The sequence below is a fragment of the Trachemys scripta genome, chromosome 3 (assembly GCF_013100865.1).
Source record: "Trachemys scripta elegans isolate TJP31775 chromosome 3, CAS_Tse_1.0, whole genome shotgun sequence".
Taxonomy (NCBI): domain Eukaryota; kingdom Metazoa; phylum Chordata; order Testudines; family Emydidae; genus Trachemys; species Trachemys scripta.
In genome coordinates, this window is record NC_048300.1 from 159766446 (window position 1) to 159783416 (window position 16971).

General features: G+C 40.4%; 1 protein-coding gene across 1 annotated transcript; it reads left to right on the forward strand.

Annotated features, from left to right (window-relative positions):
* Positions 1-3201: 3201 nt before the first annotated feature.
* GCM1 (glial cells missing transcription factor 1) lies at positions 3202-15497 on the forward strand. Its single transcript, XM_034767020.1, has 5 exons — positions 3202-3300; positions 7016-7268; positions 9411-9523; positions 11131-11259; positions 14745-15497. The coding sequence occupies exons 1-5, from the start codon at positions 3202-3204 to the stop codon at positions 15495-15497; spliced, it is 1347 nt and encodes a 448-aa protein (XP_034622911.1).
* Positions 15498-16971: the final 1474 nt, after the last annotated feature.

Below are 16971 nucleotides of genomic sequence, written 5' to 3' on the forward strand. Positions count from 1 at the left end.
TGCATGAAAAAGTATTTCCTTTTCTCAATTTTTGAATTTATCGTGTTTAATTTCATTGAATGTCCTCTCGTTCTTGAGTTGTAAGAGAGACTGGGAACTTCTGTTCTAATGTCTCTTTACTTTTCACTATTTTATACACTTTTATTATATCCCCTCTTATTCATCTCCTTGCTGAAATAAACAATCTCCATTTTTCCAATCTTTTATGAAGAGAGTTTTCCCGTGCCCCTATTTGTTTTATTTTTCTGAACCCCTCCTCATTATACAATATCCTTTTTGAGATGAGACCAGTACTACACAGTATTCTAGATGAGACCACAGCATTGGTTTATACAATGGCATTATAATATTTTCTGTATTATTCTTCACCCCATTCCTTATGTATCCTCACATCTTGTTTTTTTGACTGTTGAACAGAAGTCATCACTGAGCTGTTCACAGTGATCCTCTAGTCCCTTTCCTGAGCTGATACCATTAATTTAGAACCCTGTAAGGTGTGTATATTAAATATTTAGATATTTCCCTGCAATGTGAATTACTTTGTTTATCAACATTTAACTTAATTTGCCATTGTGTCATCCATTCACCATCCTCTGAATTTCAGCACAATCCTCTCTGGTCTTGACTAACCTGAATAACTTTGTCATCTGCAAATTTTGCTACCTTACTGTTGGCATTCTATCACACACAAAAACAGACTGACTATCTGAATATTTAAGGGAATGTGGTACAATTTATGTGAGGAACAATATGAGCTGGAAGTCAGATCCCAACCTCCCATCCTACTAATGCTGTAAATGAGTTAATGTATAGGACTCTTTACAAGTTTTCTTACCTGTCTCTGGCTGTGAACATCTAAGTTTTGATTGGATAGCAGCCAGAGTACATTAGCATATAGTATCTGATCATGGAATAGAGTACAGCTACTGAGACTTAGTAAGTGATTGAAGCCTGAGAGCTCTGCCCTCAAAGAATCTCTTCATTCAGATGACACTACATCAGTTTCATCCACATAAGACGTTAAGGAGGTAAGATTGCCATAGAAGTCCTAACTGGTGGTTGACTAAGAGGATTGCTTTAAAAAAAAAAAAAAAAACAGAAGGATACAAACTTATTTGCCATAAAGTAAAATTTAGATTTTGTAAAGTTGATATACTCCAGTAAGAAGATAAACAAATAGCAATCAAAATAATTTGAAAGCCACCGTGCAATTCAATTACTAGAAGTTTTGCAAGTATTTCAGTCCATACCAACACCTAATTGTACAAACATGGTTCTCTGCAACTGTCTTCTATGCTGTATTAACCAGCCATTGTTTGTCATTCACTGAATTTTAAAGTAATGTTTAATTATGCTTTTTTCTTTGGCAAGCCAATATAAAAGGAAAATGCTCCACTATAAATTGTGAATGATTAATTCTTATGAAGAAAGGAATTAAAAATCAATTTTCAAGCCAGTTCATTTTGAAAAATAATTGAAAAAAGATTTGGAATGTCTTTCTGAATTATATAACAGGTCATTTAATATTCCAGGGTAATTTGTTTCATAAATTCAACACAGCTTTCCAATGCAACTTACATTTTAGATTGTCTGTTCTAATGTTACTGTCCCTGTCTGCAGCGGTGACTATATTAGCCCTCATGGTGTAATATGAGAGTATATGAAGACCTGATGTTTTCTATAGTCTTATGTATGTTCTATGTAGTAAAGCAGCTTTTCCTGGAATAAGATCATTCCGATAACATCTTTTCAGGAGCAAAAATGACTTAGTTGCCTAATAAAAATTAAATTGCCAATTCAGATCACTAAGCAATTAATGTTAAATCCCAAGTGTCATGTTTAGTGTCTTTCTGCATGCATTTTGCTCTGAATATCTGATCACAGTACTCTGCAATTCCCTTATTGTTTTACCATTGATATGTTCTGATTTACTTATTGGGGAGTAATACTTTGAATATACTGTTTATGGTACCTTTCATCCATGGATCTCAACATGGTTTACAAATGTTCACTGAGCCCCATAACAATCCTGTGAAGTATTATCAGACTAAACTGAGGCACCTCTCCAAGATCTTGTCACTTGCATAGCCAATAATAATAAAATAATGGTTCCCAGTTCCCTATTCCAGTTACTGGACAAACTGCCTAATACATTATGATGCTATATATGTTATATATTTGACCACTCAGCGTGCTGCATCTGATCCTTAGCTGGTGTAAATCAAAGTAACTCCACTGAAGATCCAGCTGATACTTTTCAGATTTACCTTCTCTCTCAGAAATAATAATGATTTCACTCAAGAAAAAAAGAACTTTTTTATGCGTGTGCACACTGCTGTTTTAGTGCTATGCTTAGCTGATACTAAAATTATGACTGGAAAGCATAAGGAATGACATGTGAAGTGTATGGGATGCCCACAATAATTTTTAACTAACATACCAAATTTTCTTCTGTTTGTCTGCTAGTTGAGATAGGAAAATGCATGAAGCCTGCCTAGTTCCATCCCTTTTTGTAACTGATGGGGTCTCAGAGGTGCGTGCAATTTTTGAAATGACCGAGAACCATTTCAATTTAAATGACATGACTAGTGTGAAAAATCGGGACGGGGGTGGGGGGGCAATAGGCGCCTATATAAGACAAAGTCCCAAATATCGGGACTGTCCCTATAAAATCGGGACATCTGGTCACCTAGCCATGACAGAGTCACCTATTGCACCTTACCTTTGTAATGCACAGTATGAGAAAATCCTGTTGTGTAACCAACAAGAAAAAAGAGGCCTTAACAAGTGCTGAGCTTCTCAGTCATTTTGGCTCTGAAAATATAGGGCCTGATTCTGATCTCACTTACAAAGAGGTATGGGAGTGGAGTTACATGAACATAAATTTGGTCTAAACGGAGAATGAGCAAAACAAAACCGTCAATAAACTCTTGGTGTGCTTTCAGTTAATGATGCCTCCTTCAGATCACATTCTATCTCTAAGCTATATTTTCCATTGCTTTGTCTGCTTGCAAAACTTTTAATGGAACAAGTTTTTCTGGCAGAAGAACACTGATTTTTATCTTTAATGGGCAGCCTCTCTATCGTTTAGCTTCAGGAAACAGGTTCCTCATTGTAAACTGCCTGAGAGTGGTGACAGCTAGTTAACTTCAAAAGAAGGCAGTGGAGATTTGCTTGCTAAGTTTGGGAAGGAATTCAGAAATGCTGAAAGCTGCAGATGATATTATGGACCAGGAGGACTCTATTTCTCAAAGTGGAGAAATGACAAGCTGGGATATCAATGACATCAAACTGCCTCAGGTACGTGTGTTTGTTTTAGAAGGTATTTTAGAAGTTCAGCCAATCATGGAATACCTTCTGAAACATCCATATTTTATCATCTTTCCTTGTTTGCCACTTTCCTGGTATCCCTGGTGTAGATGGCAAAATGAGACATTTTGTTGAACAGCTAGAAAATTATTCAATAAAACATTTAAGCATTCATACATTTATCCTTGAATTATACACCTGAAAGAGCTGTCTATGTGTTAGAAGTAATAGTGATACTATAGTTTCACTAGCTTTCTAGTTCACTAGTTGGATGATGCAGCTATTCAATATTTTATTTTGTCCTCTCTCTTGAATGTCTTATTTACTGCATATCATTCAAATGTGCTTTGAACACACAATTATTAATTTTCTCATGGGTGTAGGACTATAATATGAGTGCTGCACAAACACTAGTGAATTTTTTTAACAACAGCACTGTGAGGCGAGTGGATGGTATTTTATCCCATTTTACAGATGGTACCTGAGGCACAGAGATTAAGGTCAAAAGTGCCCAATAACTTTGGGTGTCCAATTTGCGATACCTACGATTTAATTTTTCAGAGTACTTTGCATTATATAGCATTTTATATTTTCAAAAAGCACAGCTGCCACTGCTTTCAGTTGCAGATGTGAGATCTTAACACTTCTGCAAATCAGAGCCCAGATTCAAGCTAGGTACCCAGAAACTTTGCAGCCTTAAAGTTCTTTTAATGTAGTTTTGTGTGTGTGTAGTTTTCTAGGTTTTTTAAAAAAGCAAACTGAAAAAAGTGAAACTCCAGTAAGTGGCAACATCTTGACACTAACATGGGTCATCAGCACTGTTGGAACATTTAGACCCAAGCCTCTGGAACTTGAGCTAACAGAGTAACAGAGGACACTAGCTGGTTGTCATCCTGTATGTGGACCAGCTACTAGTAGGGCATGAGATGCACACTTTGGCTGGAGGTATAAGAGATATGTGTTGACAGCTGATGAATGGTGACCCCCAAGCTCTTTATCCCAGTCCCAGTTTCCCTCCTGATGCTCCCCTTCTGAGTCCCAGTCTTCCACTATATCAGCAACAAGTCTCGATCTCCCTTCCTGAGCTTCTCATCCTGATATTCGCTAGGCTCCTTGACCCAGTCTCCTTATCAAACCAACTCAGTCCCTCACACACGCAACCTCAACTCCTCATCCAATCTGTCTCCCCACCTTGGCTCTCACTCACAATCACCCTCCCGACCCAGGCTCCTTGTCTCAGTGCCCCTTCCACACCAAAGACTCCTTGTCCAAATCTACTGCCGCCACTGGCCCTCCTCCTGTAGGTCCGTCTCTTGTCCCATCTGCATTCGAATCAGGCAGATTTGACCTCCACACTGCCTAGGAGCCAGCAGATGGAGCACAGAGAGCATAGAAGAAATGGTCTCCCTGTTCTCAGTTCCCAAGCCTGGAGCCACAGCAGCTCCCAGCAGCTGGAAGCAGTGATTTCTGGGAGAGTATTTATCATCCATTGGATTCCTGGGCTGGAACATGCACAGTGCAGATTAAATCTTCAGAGAATGTAGCTGCCAAACTCTAACAAGTCTCTACTGAGCATGTGTGAACTGAGTAGAGCTGGCCATAACTCAGGATTTTCAGTTCCCAAAAAATTTTGGTATTTTGCAATTTGTTTTTTGTTCTGAACTGAATCAAAAACAATTATACCAAATTCTTTTTGCATCCACAAAACCTGAAAAATTTCATTTTGGAAGCACCGAACCATAATACTTCCAAAATTAAATATGTGAAATTGACATTCTTGTCAGTTTCACTGCTGTTAGCAGCAGAATCTCACTTTTATTCAGCAGCTATCTGGGCTCGCAGGGTCTGCTGGTCCAAGGCAGCACCACCATGTAGATTGTCACAGTGCTGGGTACCCCAGGGATTCCAGATTCCTGGGCCAGTTGGCACCCTGGCTACCTACTCAAATGTCCGATAGACCAGGGAGCCAGCTGGCCTGGGAATCTGAAAACCTTGGGCCCCCCAGCATGAAGTTGTCTGTATGGAAGAGCTGCCCAGCGGCAGCCATGAACACTGGAAGTCTGACGCAGGACTTTCAGGTACCCAATTCTGCAGCAGGCAGCCTGGAAGACCTGAGAACTTATCTACACAATATATAATTCACAAAAAGCTGGGGTATAAATCCACCCCAAATGAGCCTGCGGCACACTAAGTGTCCATATGAACCCTGCTACTGCACACTAAAAGTTCTATAGTGAGCTTTGACGTACCTGACTTTGAAACAGGAATAGATTAACTTACTTTGAGTGGGGTTCACAGGGCTTCTAGCTGAATCTGCTAGCTGAGCTGTCTCTAGAGTCAGGGCACCTTGAAACCTGCCATGATGGGGTTGTCCTAGACCCCGAGCTGGAGCTCAGGCTTGCAGAGTTTTATGCTTCCTGCTCCAAGGCAGAGAGATGGGCAGTGCTGCTGCAAATGGGGGGAGCATAACAGCCCTGAGAGCTCCAGCTGGGGGTGCTAGGCTCAGGGCTCCTGGGCTTTTGTGCTTGGGGCTTCTGGAGCTGCCAGGCTCTCTGTGGAAAGGGGAGCCTGGAAACCCTGCAATCCCCAGCACAGGGCAGTCTGCATGGTGGGGCTGCCCCAGAACATGGGCTCCCCAGCAGCCAGCCAGGAAACCAGGTTTTGAGTAAAGTTTCATCAAATCTGTAATAGATTCAGTGAAATGTTTTGCTCTGCTGAGCTGATTAAACTCAGATTTCTCAGAAAATTTCTGTCCAGGTCTAGAATCAAGATTTTTTCAAAGGAACAGAACTTGTCAAACTTGGGTAGTTTTTCACAGGGATGGCAAGGAAATATCCCTGATGCTAGTCTCTCACAATAGCTCTCCCAGCCAGTGCAAATTAGCAAGGTGCTTCTGTACTGCTTTCGTGGATCTCAGTCTCCTTTGACCTTTTCTCCTTTCTTTGCTTTCATTATGCTCAAGAAAAAAAACCAGTGCTTTGCTGAGACTAGTTCATGTTGTCACCAATCTATTTCCCATTAAGGCATCAGAGTGTTTGTTTGGTTCTTTATAACCTATTTACATTTCCTTCTTTTACTAACTGTAGCCATTGTCTGGCTGGCCCCTTGCTAAAATGTCATTCTGTTTGTGTAGTTTTATATGTGTTGGTTACAATATAGATTTTGGCTCAACCGCTAGTAGAAAAATAAGGTCTGACTGAAATGCTGTATTGGGGGGGCTAACCCAAACCCAAACCAAACGCTTGTCTCCACTTCCAAACTTTGCAGCACAGGCCCATCTTTAATAATAGTAATGGTGAAGTAGACCCTGGAGCATACAAGAAATTAACCAGCTAGTAATTGCTGGTTTGATGGCTGTGTAGGGTACTTCATTTAAAGTAGGTGGCTTAAAGTCACTTGCCACCTCACCTTCCACTCTGGAGGCTGCTTTACACCTGGCTGGGCCCTGGAATGAGTTAGAGCAGCCTGAAGGCCAAAGGGCTGTTCTGGCAGGTGGTCAGATCATTGGAGCAAAGGGGAACTAGCACAGTCCCTTTCCCCAGCCATCCCCCAAGCCTATACTGAAGGAATCCTCCTGTTACTGGCTAGTCTGGATTTGGGCCTGCTACACACTGCCAGAGTGACAAGGATCTAGCCTATTGTCCTCATATTGAGAAACTACTTTCTTTCCTTGGCTAAAATGTGGCATTCTTTGGGTTCTTAACAGGATGTGAAACAAACAGATTGGTTTCAGGAATGGCCAGATTCCTATGTAAAGCATATCTATAGCTCGGATGATAAAAATGCTCAGAGGCACCTGAGTAGCTGGGCAATGAGAAACACCAATAACCACAACTCTCGCATCTTAAAAAAGTCCTGCCTTGGGGTAGTGGTCTGCAGCAATGACTGCTCAGCTGCAGATGGGAGGAAGATATATCTGAGACCAGCCATATGTGATAAAGCCAGGCAAAAACAGCAACGTAAGTATGGCTATGTGGAAATGGCAACACCTGCCCTGGTTCTCTTATTAATATCCTAGTTAATAAATTATTATAATATCATAGAAATTAGAGATGGAAAAGACTAATTGCATCATCCAGTCCTTCCCACTGCCATTGCAACAGTATTCCCTATTATTAAATACAACTTGCATATTTCAAGAGAATTCTAATGAGTACTGATTCCTTTTTATTTTTACTGATTTGGCTTCTCAAAACTTTCTTTTGCAGCCTGGCTAGTCTTAAAAATCAGCATATACTGTCTATTTTGCTTTAGCTAAGGCTTGATATCCAGCTTGGTACGATGAGTTCCTAATATATTAATCTGCACAGGAACCTCACTTAAAGGTGAGGAAATATTTTTACTTAAAGGTGACCTCCAAAAGAAAAAAAAATGAGTTGATTTTTTTATGATGCAGAAATAATATTTTTCTAAAGAAAAAGTATTTGGGTTTTTTTACTTGTGTCTGTGTTAGAAATTCAGCCCATCTATGCTGGAAGACTCTCTGATGACTGGAAAATTACTGAAAACGTGACAGCACAAAAGCTGAGTGATCAAAACTTGAGTAATTGAGAAGGGAAGAGATTTTTAGCTAGACTTGTTAAAATTCTTTATGATTGGTTTTGTTAACCGTGACTAATGAACATTTTGTATAAAGGAAGATTTTGTTAAAGACTTCAGTTAAAGTTAGACTTTGAAGGATTCAATTTTATTGGTAAATGTCAGTAAACATTAATATCACAGTGCACATATTAATTGACAAAAAATCCTTCCATAATAATCAAAACTTACAGATAGGCAAAGTAAGAAAAATGATGGTTGAGAACTTACTAGAGTTTGGTTTAAGGATATTTACTTAGCATATTTTTACATGTGATGTTATCCCCCCTGATAATTTTGCACAACTGTGAAAATTTAAATCAATAAAAAAAAAATTTAAGTGCTTAAAAATAAACATTTATATTATCCACTGAAATTTATTTAAAAAAAAAATCAAATTCTGCCTAATCTAGTTGAAGTGTTGGAGTCCATAATAAACATCCCTGAGCTCTCACGTAGGTCCCACAGCCAAACCAGGGTAGATCAGACTTGAAATTCCTGATATTTCAAAATAGAGCTGGTTGAAATTTGGCATTTCCATTCCTCAGGAAATTCTGGCATTTCAAAATTTCCTTTCATCCCAAATCGCAATGAAAAGTCAACATTTCTAAATTTCCCACAAAACAGAATTGCCAAAATAATTGATTACAGAACTATCTAAATGACCTGATCGAAACTTTTTGTTTTGATAAGGTTGAAGTACTTTGTTTCAACTTTATCATTCAAAATATATTATATTAGTTGAAATGATAAAGTTGAAACAAGGCACTTGAATGCACAGTCAACCTGTGGAACTTATTGCCAGGGGATGTTGTGAAGGCCAAACTATAACAGGGTTCCAAAAAAGAACTAGATAAGTTCATGGAGGATAGGTCTATTAGCCAGGATAGTCAGGGATGCAACCCCATGCTCTGAATGTCCCTGGCTCTGTTTGCCAGAATCTGGGAGTGGACAACAGGCAAGGGATCACTCGATAATTGCCTATTCTGTTCATTCCCTCTGATGTACCTGGCATTGGCCACTGTTGGAAGACAGGATACTGGGCTAGATGGACCATTGATCTGACCGAGTGTGGCGGTTCTTATGTTCTTATGATAATTTTTCATTGGACCTTTTGATGAAATTGGTGCAGTCTGGCAAAATGTTTATTGTATTGAATCAGCATTTTCCAGTGGAAAACATCTATCAAAATTTAAGACCAAAACCCTCATTGCCCAGTCTTTCAGCCCTTTTTTTATACTTCAGTAAAAAACCAAACTAAGTGCAAAAAAGTACACTTTTTAAAAATATCCTTTGCAGGTCACCTTGAACTATAAAACAGGAGAAAGGTCATTCTTTGCCAGTGTTTGATTTTCTATATGTATGAAAGGATTTTTTGCACAGCTCTACTCCATGCATCTTTTGAGCACACAAGCACCATAAGGTAACAATCCACTCCAAATGAACCATTCTCACAGATTGGATTCATCACACTGCTAGATCCCCTGCACAAATGCAAATGTATCCTCCTATCCTTGTTACAGGGAAATGCTGTCCAAACTGCAGTGGACCTTTAAAGCTTATTTCCTGTCGAGGCCATGGTGGGTACCCTGTCACCAACTTCTGGAGGCATGAAGGGCCATTCATATTTTTTCAGGTTGGTATAAAACAGTTTTATCCAGACCAATTTAAAAAGGTATTGAATCAAATTAGCTAAAGACATTTATTTGTCCTACCTAATAAGAATCCTATATTATCATTACTTTTTAATGCATCATACCTATGAGGGCAAGTCTACACTGCAACTGGGAGTGTGCTTCCCAGCCCGGGTAGACAGACATGGCCTAGATCTGCTTGAGCTAGTGCACTAAAAATAACAGTGTAGATGTTATGATACAGGTGTCAGCACAGCCTAGCCACTCGAGTATGGGCCGGGGGGGATGGGAGGGTTGTGTGTCAGGCAGGCTTGTACTTAACATCCACACTGCTATTTTTAGTGTGCTAGCTAGAGCAGGGAGGGAGATGCTCTCCCAGCTGCAGTGCAGACATAGTCTAAAGTATAGGACAAAGCCCTGACCCTTACAGCTTCAGAAATGCTATTTTGCTGTTACGTCCTTCCCAGAATGCACCATCCAGGAATAAGGATTTCTTAGAGCAGTAAGGAGTCATACTTAAACATGTGTCTGTGGTAGCCCATCATATATACATTATACTTCTTTAGCATTTAGTACCAATTGCCCCAACAGTTAGATAATGGGCCAGATCTTGACTGGTATAAACAGATTTTTTTTTTAAAGCTTTACTATGACCCTTTTGGAAATTTGGAAGGGGGGTTGTTTTGTTTTTTTGTAAGTACTGATACTCCCATTACCACAGTTTTTGAGCACCTCACAATGTTTAACATATTTGTCCTGACAAAACTACCCTGTGTGGCAAGGTAGTGCTATTATCCATATTTTACAGATGGGGAATTGAGGCACAGAGAAGCTAAGTGACTTGCCTAAGGTCGCAGAGGAAAACTGGGGCAGAATAGGGAATTGAACCCATGTCTCTTAAGTCCAAGGCTAAGTTCTGGACTCTCCTCCAGGTCTTTGCACTTCCTGGGGACCTGGCCAAACATATTTCATTTTAATAACTAACACATTGTATTTACAAACATGCTTATATCAAGTTAATTCTCAAAGAAATAGAGGTAGAAATTAATTTTCTGATTAATCATACCATATATATATATATATATATATATATATACACATACATACACACACACACACACACACACACAGAGATTCTTAGTTTTGAAAGATGTGTGTGTTAAGAAGCAACAAAGAGTCCCGTGGCACCTTATAGCCTAACAGATGTATTGGAGCATAAGCTTTCATGAGTGAATACCCACGTCGTCAGACGCATGTCATTCATTAAAGAACTAATGGAACTGGCTTCTCTCACATATTACAGAGAGGGAAGTTTCCCCACACACCTTAGCTCTGACTGGCAGCAACCCTGCAAGTCCGGGCTCCACTGAGAAGATCCCTAGCTGTAAATGTTGTGCAATGATTTTGTGATTTCTGCAAATGTCCATCATCAGCAGACCACCCTATTCTGTTTTGCTGAGTTGAATATACCATGTGAGGTGAAAGGCTCTAACCCACTGGGCCACGCAGCCCCTACATGGATTTTAAATATGTACCGTAAGTGCTGAACTCCTAAAGTTACTGCTTGGGCTCTGTTTTTAACTTGAACTTACCCCATTCCTTTTTAAAGTCTAAGGGGGCCCATGATCACCCCAGGCCAGAAACAAAACTAGAAGCAGAAGCAAGAAGATCAATACAGAAATCACAGACAGCTGTTTCTCCCACCTCTCCAAGACTAAAAAGATGCCGGGAGGTTGAGGTAACTTTTATTATTAATATACAAAATACAGAGGGCTCAACAGTTTCTTGTCCTATGTGCCATGCTGCTCAGGTTACCTGGACCTTGGGTGTGGGAGTCAGCAACTTTGGCTTGCCTACCACTGACTAAAAACTATAGCCAGATTTTCCCCTCCCTTAGAAAAGCCCACAGGAGAGGAGACATCTGTCACTGCAGCCTTCCCTTCAGAACTCTCTCTAGATTGTTGTGGGGACTCTCACCCGCAGAATGAGCTGGAGTTTTATCAAAATAACCTGCAAATCCCCATGATGTGTAGATATCAAGGATCCACTAGAGGCATAGGATTATCCATGTGTATGCTGTGCAGTAGCTCCAGGTTCCCTTCCACCACCATCTAGCTGCCATACTACTCCAAATGGGAGTTGTACTGCCAGACATTCCCCACTTGCTATGTAGGTCCTACCAATGATGTCGAAGGGCCATCACAGAAAAGTTAATGCTGCCTTAGCTTGTTTCAGTTTCTATGAATTCCGCACGGTTGGTGAGGGATAATGTGCATCCTTCATGCTTAGTCCTTTCTAGGCCCCTTCCCACATGAGCATTTCTAGACCCATGGAGAGTTCTCCACAGAGCCAAGAGGAGGATGATACAGAGATGGCTTTTCCCTGTCCTGACTGTGAGGAAAGGGTGAGAATCACACGCACAGAGGGTAGCATCCATGCACAGATCTCATGACTAATCCAGCCCCAAGTAAGGAAATCAGGTTGGTCAGCAGAGCTATCCCTGGTGTGAATTTATCAGCATTCTTTGAGAGAGGTCACATTACAGGTACTTTTATATCACAAGTACCCAGCTGCATCTGCCGTTTGGTGGACGGAAGACAGTGACACTTACCACAGGTTGGTGCGCTTGATATTGAGGCTTCTTCTGGCTGCTGAAGGAAGGTATTAATGATTTTCAGAGGGGGCTAACTACCCACCGATCTCTCAGTTCTGTGTGAATGTGTGGGGAATCAGAGAATCCTTGAAGGTCCAAGGAATGAGTCAAAGATAGAACAGCGGAGGCAGGGCCGGCTCCAGCATTTCTGCCGCCCCAAGCAAAAAAAAAAAAAAAGCTGCTGATCGGTGGCAGCAGTTCAGCGGCAGGTCCTTCGCTCCTAGAGGGAGTGAGGGACCTGCCACCCCCGAATTGCCGCAGGTGCCACCCCTCTCCCTTGGCCTCCCCATGCACCTGCTTGTTAAGCTGGTGCCTGGAGCCGGCCCTGATCGGAGGTTAAACCAACCAGAATGAAACAACAATGTGGAAGATCTAAGTGACTTTTAGTGAAAATATGCTGGGAGGGTGTGAGAAAGTGGAGCTCAAGAGTGATTCTCCGTGGGAGATACTGACTTCTGAGGAACCAGGTAGCGAATACATGATGCATTGCTATGGCAGCTAATGTCTGATACAAGAACAAGGGGACCTGAACTTTTGAAAAAGCCAATGAGCCAACAGCTATTCTCATATGGTTTCAAGTCTGTCCTTATTTGCATAGGTGCAGTTCTTCCCCCATGTAACAAGATTGGGTCCCCTTTGCCATTTTTCCTGTGTGCCTGATTCTGATATTCTAATTCAGGCAAAACTCCCATTGTCCACTTCTCAATTCTTCTCCCATTAAAGTCAATGAGAGTTTGTGCCCAAGACTCCATAAATACATGTTGTTTGGGATAGATCCTCAGCTGGTGTAAATCAGTATAACCGCTCCAATTATAATTTGTCTCAGTTTCTCTCAAGCTCATTTATTTCTCAGCTTTTTCTTTCCCTGAAATCATGATCCCTTGTTACAGATTGATAATTCCCACAACAACTAGTTGTGGGTCACAGAAGATTTTGACTGCAGATGAAGAAGAATTTGCTGAAGCAGAAAAAAATCTCAAATAATAGGTCTTATTATATCATGCCTGGAAGGAGAACCATAGACAATATATGATCTAGAAATAGAATAATTTTCAATAGACTGTTTTCAAACTTTTCCATATGGCATCAGCTGGTCTTTAACTAAGGCAGGGCTGGGCCCTAAAGAATGTACAGTCAGTGGAATTTCTTCATACAGATAGTTCCAGAATATGTGAAGGGAATTTTACTGCGGCTGGGTCCATCTAGTCATAACGTTGCAATAATTAAAAGGATGCAAAAGTAAAATGACAAAGAACAGAGGACTGTAAGCACTAATCATTAAATGTACATAAAAAGAAGGTGTTCTGCAAGGAATTAAACCTTGTAAAATTATAATCCAATAATTAGAGTATTTAAAGAGATTGCAAAATACCCATAAACTATGCTTAGCAGAATACTTCCAGTGTGCTGCGCCTTCATTGAATGAAACTGACATTCATGAAGCTCTGAATTTTAAAGAAATAAAAATGTCAACTGAAAATAAGGGGAAATACTTTTACAAATGTCTGAAGAATCATTTATTGGAGTAAAAAAAAAAAAAAACTTAAAATGTAACAACCATTAAAAAAAAACAACAACAACATCCTATCCAATTGCAGCAAATCTCCACAGAAATAAGTAAATTATCCTCTGTGATAGTAAATCTATTAAAACAGCAATTTCATTAATGAGTATTATTTCGATAGACTCTAGTATTCACTTCAAGGTACATTTTCTAGTAAGCCTTTGGCAGGACTTTGGAGGCTGAACTATCTGTGAGACTTATATGGCCCCCATCAGCATAGCATCTGAGCACTCCACCTTTAATATATTTATTTTCACAACACCCATATAGTACTATTATCTCCATTTTACAGACAGGGCAGAGTGATTGTGTGACTTGCCCAATGTTACACGGGAAGTCTGTGTCAGAGAAGAGAACCCAAGTCTTAAAAGTCCCAGACTAGCAGGGCCAGCTCCAGGCACCAGCTTGCCAAGCAGGTGCTTGGGGCGGCCACTTCAGAGAGGGGCGGCACGTCCAGCTATTCGGTGGCAATTCGGCGGACAGTCCCTCACTCCCGCTCGGAGCAAAGGACCTCCCGCCGAATTGCCGCCACAGATCGCGATTGCAGCTTTTTTTTTTTTTTTTTTTTTGGGCGCCGCTTGGGGCGGCAAAAACCCTGGAGCCGGCCCTGCAGACTATCATCTGAAAACCAGGGCCATCCTTCTTTCTCTGAACTATGACTTTCCTTTGCTATTTATCATTTGGGGCCCCAACTGTGCTCCTCTATTATGAAGAAACAGACACAAATTCAAAGGAAGAGACACCAGACTTGGATGGGTTTCTTTCCATTTTAAATTTCTCTTATACTGTACCATCAGCCTACTAAGATTCACCATTACAATGCACAACATTAACATAATGCAAGGAGAGAAGAAATATTAACTCAGATACCTTTGGTACTCTGACTAGATCTGTTTTATTGTTTACATTAAGAGTATTAATTGGTCTGGGTTAGTTATAAGGATTTCTTTTTCTTTTTTGTTTGTTTTGTTGAGTTAATTATTAAATTTTATTTTTCTTTCTTAAGTCCCTGACAGGTGAGATGCAAAGTCAAGAAGCTTGGCCTTTACTTCTTTCCAATCAGGAAAACTACGTATCACCCTGTAGTTTTAATGGACATTTAATAGACAAAAACCCTCCAGAGCAAATAATGAATAACTGTTTGTCTCTTGCCAAAAACTATGGTTTTGGAAGATCCCCTTACCTAACAGAACACTCTCAGGACATAGGATCTAACAAATACTATGAGAAGTGCAAAGAAATTGGCAGCAGGGAGCATGACAGCAGAGACCTGTCTGGACCTTCTGTGTGCAATATGTATGCTGACTATGGAGAGCCACAACCCTGGAATAAGAACACTACCCTAGAAAGGAATCCATGTACTGACAAGTGTTGCAATGGTTCTACTTTATCTTTGGCTGATCTGCATTGTGAAATTGTTTCTTCACAAAACTGTATGGACTCCAGTATCCAACATGTTCCCAATATACCACCTACAACAAAGGCTGGCTACCATCCTTCCAGGCCTAACCCAGGCCTGTCTGGAGATGATTTTTATGAAGGGAAATTGCATGTGAATTACAACAGCAGCTACATCCCTTCCTCTTTCTACCATCTCTCTTCGGAGGATCCCTACCTCATTATGAATTCTGCACATCACCATCAACAGCCTTCGCCACTCACGAAAGGAAACGAATGGGACTTTGAAGAAGAAAGAAAATACACCAATCTGGATTACTGCAACAATGAAATGATTTTTAGTCTCTATCCTTTACGATGATCGTGTTTATCATTTCCCCTCTTCCCTGCACCTGTAAAAGTGGGCCTGATTCTCTGCTCTGTGTAACGTGGATGTAAAATGCTACCTTTCTGATTGGGCAGCCCTCTACCCCTCACTCTACATGGGCATAAAAGACTGTGCAGGGGGTAGATAAGCAGGCTTAGGGAGCACAGCCATCCTGCAGGCCTCTCCTCTCCCCTGTGCAGCAGGACAGGGGAGCCATAATCAATTCCAGTTCATTTTATCCCCTACATCATTCCCTGGGGTGTATCTACTCCCTGTTTGTGGACATGTCCATTCATGGAGCCTCACTGATCTCTCCTGTCACCCTTGAATTGTTCTTAACCTTAGCCATTTTATTTTTGCAAAACTTGCCCTACTTTTAATTTAAGGCTGCAACGGTCCTTGAATATGTATGTCCCTTATTCTACTCCACATTTAAATTATGCAAACTTGATTTTAATGAGAGCTATCAGAGGGCACCACTCATGAAAAATCAAGCCAAGTATGTAAGTACCTAAATATGGGTTTTGCTGCCTACCGTTAGGTGACCAACTTTGAAAATTTTGGCAAATTTCTTTAAACTTCCCTTGGAGCATGTATCTTTTCAGCAGCTATATAATCTCTGTTGCTCTTTGGATTCCGTTTCATTGTTCTCCATTCCACAGCAAAGTGTACTGTATTTCAAAGCTCTGGACAAAGTTGGAACTTAGCAGTAATCACTAGAAGAGACTGCTCTGGATCCAGATACTCTGAGGAAGTTCAGATCTAGATCCACATTTCATGGCTGGCTCCTATTAATATAATGGGCTGAACCAAAACCCTGGATCCAAACACTCTTGGGTTTTGGAATCCAGATCCAAACTTTGTAGTTTGAGCTCATCTCTACTCTCTAGTCTTCCAAGCAACGCCCTGAAAATATGTTATGATGTGAGATGCCATAAAGTTTTTATTGGTACTAGCCTGGGTCAAGAATATTACAAAATAAGTGGCAGTAAACATGTTATAGTACTCCACGCCATGAAATACTTGGTGTCTGTCAAACAGGTTCAGTCTAATCATTTGTCTTTTGTTTGCATGTTTCCTTTCATTAGATTCTCTCTGCCTTTTCTACTATGAGGTACTTTAGTTGCTATGGAAATGATACCATCAGCAGTAAGGGTGGAGTTTAGTGACATTTACAAGAGCAGGATAAAGTATATTTATAGAATGTTTCAAAATGTATATTGTAGTTTGTGAAATATAAGGGTCTGCAGCAGCTTTCATGACCAGGTATGTTGTATAAATCTAATATATATCCCAGTGTGGTAGTCATCTTTGTAGGTGTTGGCTAATTCAGCAACCTCCCTACTTAGTCTGTCACCCATTATCACCCCAACATATAATTTGGCAATTTTATTTTTATTATTCATCAAGTCTATCTGAAGATTTCTATGCTAAGTTTCATTAATGACAATAGCCACATTTATATTCA

Excerpts from the sequence above, each read along its gene's own strand:
- GCM1 (XM_034767020.1), top strand. The coding sequence starts at position 3,202 with ATGCTGAAAGCTGCAGATGATATTATGGACCAGGAGGACTCTATTTCT. Across the intron at positions 3,301-7,015 it reads ATGACATCAAACTGCCTCAG|GATGTGAAACAAACAGATTG; the intron begins GTACGTGTGTTT and ends GGTTCTTAACAG. Across the intron at positions 11,260-14,744 it reads AAAGATGCCGGGAGGTTGAG|TCCCTGACAGGTGAGATGCA; the intron begins GTAACTTTTATT and ends TTCTTTCTTAAG.